This window comes from Seriola aureovittata, chromosome 17 (genome assembly GCF_021018895.1).
Source record: "Seriola aureovittata isolate HTS-2021-v1 ecotype China chromosome 17, ASM2101889v1, whole genome shotgun sequence".
Taxonomy (NCBI): domain Eukaryota; kingdom Metazoa; phylum Chordata; class Actinopteri; order Carangiformes; family Carangidae; genus Seriola; species Seriola aureovittata.
In genome coordinates this window covers 7,392,010-7,398,662 of record NC_079380.1, presented here as the reverse complement: position 1 = coordinate 7,398,662, position 6,653 = coordinate 7,392,010, and the positions used below count along the sequence as shown (strand labels likewise).

Sequence of the window (6,653 nt, the reverse complement as noted above, 5' to 3'; positions counted from 1 at the left end):
ACCAGAATAACAGGTGAGATAAAAGCTAAGTGAAACCCATGAGGAGACTGACTCAACGCTGCAGGAAGCTTGACAGAAATGAAGTAATGTATAAACACTAAATATGAGTAATTGTGGTAAGACAATGCAATAAATGCATTGACTTTTAAGGATGTAGTTTGTTGTGCTTATGAACTGCATTATATAACACTGTTATTTTGTCCACCTCATTTATATCAGTGGGGTTTGGCTAAACATAAACAAACATAAGTTTAGCTTTTGTTGAGTGAGTTCATTAAATTGCTTGGTTATGTCTGAGACTATTTTGTTAAAGGATTTCATCATTTAAGATACTGTGGACAAATCACAAATAAATAAATAAATAAATGTTATATTTTCATATTTCCCATTGAGATCACAGGTTTTCTCATATCAGACTTACACCATAAAAGGCTTCTGACTAGACAGGGTTATTATCTATTTCAGCTTGTCAAGAGAGGACCACACTGTTATAACCAAATCTAGTTTCCAGACTGCTGACACAATCTATAAGTTAAATTTAGCATGCAGCCTCACCCATTCTGATGCTTGTTATAGACCCTCACTCTTTCAACTACTGATACTAAGAGGTCGATGTATCAGTCTCTATGTTGTACACTACTATTCTATGACCCTATATATTTTTGTACCTATCATCTAACCAATTACTGGTAATTTACTATTAAACAAAAAACGGACACAGTTTTTCCAACAGACTCCAGTGCACTTTATTATGTTTGCTCAGATATTCATTACAAACAGCCTGCAAGAAACCTAACTCATATGCAGATGAGATAAAATTTTCTTGATCGTATCATTTAAGATTATATTAATGGTAATAAATGAAACTGCAATGAAACTGCAATGTTTTCATTCTTTTTAAAATGTGGCTCAATACCACCAATTAGTGTGTTCTTTCCCAGCAGATTCAGTTTAAAAAGCTCACTGAGCTGCAACAGTTTTGTTTAGAAGAAGACAGATTTAGAGAGAAAAAAAAAAAATCCTGCATGATGTGGAGACAGATTTGATGGTGAAAAAGTCCCTCTCAATTGACACAGGCAGTTCACTCACAGTCATTAAGGTTTAGCCACACCAAATGGAGCAGGTGGTGACACAAACAGCTAAGCTTGACACACCCGGAGGTACAAGATGTCAGTTTGGAGCTGGAGCGACTGAACCAGAGCTGTGGTGGAGAGAAGCTGGAGAAGACTTAACTGAGCACTGCTTTCACGTGTGCTTGTATCCCCTAACCTTGTGGTAGTGTTTCACATGGCTTTAACTTTGATCTGCTTCATCTTCATCTGCTTCTTCTCAATCTTCTTCTGCTCGCGTCGTTGAGCTGCTTCCTGAAAGAGAAAATTAAACATCTGAGACACAAAACTTAACAGTGAGAATGATACCTCTATGCTTAATTCTATGGTTTTCTTTATAAAAAAGGTATAGTTTGCCATCCATCTAACTCTCAGTAGGAGAGTGAATAATAATTCCCACAATGTCAAACTATTCCTTTAAACGTCTTTTCGAGGGGTTTATATGTTCAATTTCTATTTCAGACCTCCAGACGCCGTTGTCTCTCAGGGTCCTCCTCATTCATGATCCTCTCCTTCTCAGCTCTCTTCTTCTCCTCCCGGCGAGTCTGAGCCGCCTCCTGGCGCTGAGCGTGAGTCTGCTTCAGGAAGTTCTCCTCTACACGGGCACGGTTTCTGTCAGCTTTCTGTTTGCCCTGAATGGACAGGAAGAACAAAGTCACACATAGCTTCACTTCAAGCTTCCATGTAAAACCCCCAAATAAGTGGGTGATAGTTTGGGTGTACTATGAGCCACCAGAGCATTTGAATCCTGCTCACCTCTCTGTTCAAACGGAGTTTCTTGACTTTGTCAATGCTGTAGATCACCATGTTCATGAGAGGAAGCAGAGTGTCCATGTCTTTGGGAGAGGTGTTGCCCATACCAGGCACTACACACACACACACACACACACACACACACACACACACACACACACACACACACACACACACACACACACACACACACACACACACACACACACACACACACACACACACACACACACACACACACAGTATACATAAAACACATTAGTTAAATCAAATTATGGGGTATAGCCAAGATTTTTAGGAAAATAGTAGAGAAGAAATGCTCACCATTAAATGTAAACAGCAGTGTCTTCTTGGTCTCAGGCAGCTTTAAGGGCTGACCCTCCCTAAAAGACGACATAGGAAGTGTTAGTACCACATAGAAAATAAGAAAATGCTTAATAATTTGCATGTGAAAGATTAAAAACACAAAGTAAATTCGTACTCTTGCATAACTTTTGGACCAGAAAATTGGTCCGAGAAATGGATGGACTCAATCTTGTCAGCATGGTTGGTGATATAATGTACCATCTGAAAAATACAAAAAACAGATCCAAAGGCAAAGGTGTTCAGAGACTTTGCACTTACTTTTTATAATAATACTGTAAGTGAGATAAGAGTAAAAAAGCCAGACTTCACCTTGTTGTCCATCACCCCATCTGTGACCTCGCCCATCTCACTAAGAATAGCCAGGGAGTCTGGGAGCCCATACTTGGCCCCAGACTTAGGCTTGTCACCGCAGAACTCACTCTGTGGAAAAAGAAGAAAAATCATAGCTGATGTTTGAGCATTAATGACAACCAGGTAAAAGAATAAGACACAACAAAATTAAAATGATGTGTGAGTAATACTGTATAATACAACTAGAACATAAATAAATAAATACATCTATTTGTGTAGAAACAATTATACATCAAATGTAGCTTAGGTTGTAGAGGATATTTACCAGGTCCTGCATCTCCTTCTGAAGTCTGGCCATGGCCTTCTTGGTGCCCACAGCAAACACAAAAGTGTCCATGTCCTCATCATTAAGAGTCACTTTGATTTGCTACAAACCAACAGACAGATGCTGTGGGTTAGAAAAAGACTAACTGCAATACTACGTATATAGTCCGGTACTTCAAATTACTACTTGACAGGTACATACCACTTGGTCACAGGCAGGCCTCATCATCCTGGCCAGAACATTAAGCAGGTCTTGCCTCTTAAGAAACTGGAGTAAAACAAAATATATTATGTGACTCTATATTTAACACAATGCACTGACAACAACACACCAACATATCATAACACAGTGTCAATACCTTAAGTTGGATCAGCATGCCTTCACAGCACACACGTCCAGAGCACCACAGGTTGTAGATGTGTTCATTTTCCTGATTCAGTTTCCCAGTGCTCACTGCTTCTTTACTGGTGCCATCATCACCTTCACATACAAATGACTGACAATTAACAAATGATCTAACTCGCACAGACTGCCATCATTCCATCCATTTGATTATGACCAGGGACTAGGGCTGGGCGATATGGCCAAAACTGTTATCATGATAAAAAAATGTCATATCAGTCAATATCAATATTTATCACGATAAATGCCACATTGTGATTTCTTTCAGGTTTAAAGCCTGATTTTTGCCTGTCTTTGATGGAACGTGTGTCCACCACAGTGTGCGGTGCACATTGCTCTGTTTTTTGTCAGACTGTAAACAGCCAAAATATCTCCAAACTACTGAAGTTGAGTGGCCTTTTCTTGTCGACGATATCTTCATCCTTCGAGCTGCATTCTGCTTTTTCTTTGGTGTCGCTGATTTTGCCTTATTTGCTTACTCCGCTCCAACTTCAAGCCCATCAGTCACTGCGTGCGTCTGTAAATAATATCACATACTAGCCTGTATCTATACCTCTCACCGTGATTTTCTAACTTGCACAATGCAGACCTCTATTCCTGCGACATGATTGGCTGTTCGTGATTCATTCGTGGGCGTGCTATAAACATGGAAGTTAATTATATTGAACACTTATCGAACATTTTTAATGTTTCTATCAAGGAAAATAATTTTGCGATAATTATTGCTAGCGTTTTGTCGCCCAGCCCTACCAGGGACAAAAGAACAGACACATGAGTCGTATTTCATACACTGCTGATATACACAACAGACAACACAGAGGTGGAGGAACTCACCCACTAGTGCAAAGTTGCTCTCTAGAAGTTCTCTGTGTGAGTTAAACCAGGCCTGTGCAAGGCGGCTGTTCTTGTTCTTCCCAATGATATAGTTCATGATGTAGGCCAACAGGCCCGTCACCATCAGGATCTCCATATAGTAACTCTCCCAACTGTTCTGCAGATGTGCAGGAACCTGCAGAGAAACAGTAGGTGGTTATCAGTATCAGTCAGTTGTGGAAGGCTACAGTTTCAGTGTTGCCACTGTTGAACTTCCATGGCAAAGGTTAATGTAATACCATTATTCCATCAAAATTAATGGGTATAAGCAGGTTATTTAAAAGTGGGTAAACTCGCTAATTAAAACCGATTGACCCCTTTAACACGGGCAGTCGGTCGGAGCCAGAACTAATAAGTTTGACCTGCTAACACCAGGCTTCTGTGAGCAATGGGAAAGGGTACCATCAGCGTTCATGATGGTACCCTTTCCCATTGCTCACAGAAGCCTGGTGTTAGCAGGTCTTAGCAGGTTTTTTGACCTGTGGAAAAGGGGCTTATGTTACATGAATCCTATTGAACCAACAGGCAGATCCCTCTCAGCAGAAGACAACGTGTGAAAGATTTTAGCAATAAGCCTGCTTTACCGTGTGAATTATGAGGGGGTCCTTCATGCTTGTCTTCTCCATGTCGCCAATCCCTTCAAACTCCTCCTGGTCATATTTGCTGTACATGTCTTGATCCTTTGAAAAAATTTAATTGAATTAGCTTTACTAGAGATTCTTTATAAATTAGTTAAATGCAATAAATAGTGCTCAAAATTAAGATGCAAACAGTGATGGAAAGGCAATGCACCTGTGTCTCTGAGTCATCAAAACCATCTTGGCCATCCTCCAGCTCCACAGTAGCTTCATCTTCATCTTCATCCTCGTCAGGCTGCGAGGACTGTGAGACACGAGGTGGAGGGGCAGTCTCCGTCTCAGCTGCTGGATCATCATTCATGTCCTCAAACTCAGCAAAATCATTGTCATCGAAGTCTGCTAGGTCCTCGCCATCATCAAAGTCATCATTATAACGCCCCCTGGATACAGGAAAGGCAAGGAAGAGCAGCAGTGCAGGTATCAGGAGGAGATACGCACTTCGCATGGTGGGACCTGCATGAATGGGGAAAAGCAGAGTGAGAAAGTGTTGATGCAGAAGACTGGAAAACATGAAAATAAGGGTGGCTTAAAGGGTGACAGGGAAGGTCAAACACAATAGTTTAACATGCACAATACAAATGGTAGACAATAGTCGGGAAAACTTCTGACACATCCTTTCAAAAATAGGAAGTCAAAGGTGAAGAAGTCAAACCAGAAATTTGTCAACTATAGTATATGTTGCAACTTGCCTTAAGGATTGCCTTAACATTACAGTGCCTTTGAGGACTCTGAAGGATATAGGCCTATGAAATGCAGTGATAATTTCATCACTTCAAGGTACCTTGTAAAACAGTTAACAAACTGGCCCCCTAGGAGTAACGGTTAAACTGTGAGTCCAGGTTAAACTGGTCGCTAATACAGTAACCACCAGTCCCTGCTCACACAGTGGGTATTCACGTGATAAATCCCAAAAGACACGAAAATCTCTGTGGACCGAAACGAAGTAGAAAACAATGACTAAGGAATAAAAGGAGCTCTAGTGTGAACAGTGAAACGTCTTAACGTTGTTTGAATGAAAAGTAATTTCCAGCGTTGTCACTTTGTCATTGTGGTTAAAAATGATAAATCTACAACAAACCAAAGTCAAGCATTTGGGGACATAGTGTGGCACTGCTGGGGCTATGTACGGGTTAAGCTCAGACTAAAGTAGCCGTACCGTATGTGGTTGAATCCGGTAAATCCAACTAGAAACCTGCCGCTAGCACAAATAACTTTAGCCAACGAGCCAACCTTTGCGACACGTTTGGCTTACTGCGTTTCTTTCGTGGAACTTCAGCCAAAACTAACATTGTATACTTACCTAATGACACATATAGGATTAAACCACAACCCGTAATCATATCACACTGCCCGACCCATCCCCCAGCACTCACTCACTATATTATTAGCTGTTTAGCAAATCTGGCATTAGCATGCTAACGGTGGCTAACTAGCATGGCACCTTGTTGCCAGCAACCAACCTATGAGCCTGAACGGAAGGTAGCCTGTTTTCTCTTTAACACAACTCGGAAAGTGGAACATTTTAAAAAACAAAAAGATGAGCAAAATGAATGTAACCACTTACCTTGACAAAATACAGACAATAAATGTAACGCTGGTTGAGCTGAAGTGACCTGAACTGTCCTTAAACAGAAGACTACTCGACACAGGATCAACCTTTCAAAGTAAAAGCATCGCGTCAAGAAGAATCGACGTCTCCATTCTACACAGCTGAGAACACGTGACCACAGCCTCGCTGCGTCACTCCATCTTAACTTAAAAGTTTTATTTTTAATGTTTTTCACCGGAAATACTTTTATGCTAATTTTGTCTGCTTTTACGGTTGTCAAACGTGTGATTATCATGGTGATTATGAGATTTCGCTGCCCCCCAGTAGTTACAGTACGTAACTATAAT

At 40.7% G+C, this 6,653-nt stretch overlaps 1 protein-coding gene across 1 annotated transcript; it reads right to left on the bottom strand.

Moving 5' to 3' along the window:
• Positions 1-721: 721 nt before the first annotated feature.
• ccdc47 (coiled-coil domain containing 47) lies at positions 722-6,427 on the bottom strand. The gene is made up of 13 exons (XM_056400880.1): positions 6,322-6,427; positions 4,912-5,210; positions 4,704-4,799; positions 4,081-4,255; positions 3,203-3,324; positions 3,046-3,111; positions 2,845-2,946; positions 2,538-2,648; positions 2,344-2,429; positions 2,187-2,245; positions 1,866-1,975; positions 1,574-1,741; positions 722-1,364 (listed from the first exon to the last, which is right to left on the bottom strand). The coding sequence occupies exons 2-13, from the start codon at positions 5,200-5,202 to the stop codon at positions 1,284-1,286; spliced, it is 1,467 nt and encodes a 488-aa protein (XP_056256855.1). The 5' UTR covers positions 5,203-5,210; positions 6,322-6,427; the 3' UTR covers positions 722-1,283.
• Between the last annotated feature and the right edge of the window lie 226 nt (positions 6,428-6,653).

Excerpts from the sequence above, each read along its gene's own strand:
- ccdc47 (XM_056400880.1), bottom strand. The coding sequence starts at position 5,202 with ATGCGAAGTGCGTATCTCCTCCTGATACCTGCACTGCTGCTCTTCCTT. Across the intron at positions 1,976-2,186 it reads ACTGCTGTTTACATTTAATG|TGCCTGGTATGGGCAACACC; the intron begins GTGAGCATTTCT and ends GTGTGTGTGTAG. Across the intron at positions 1,742-1,865 it reads AACTCCGTTTGAACAGAGAG|GGCAAACAGAAAGCTGACAG; the intron begins GTGAGCAGGATT and ends CTGTCCATTCAG.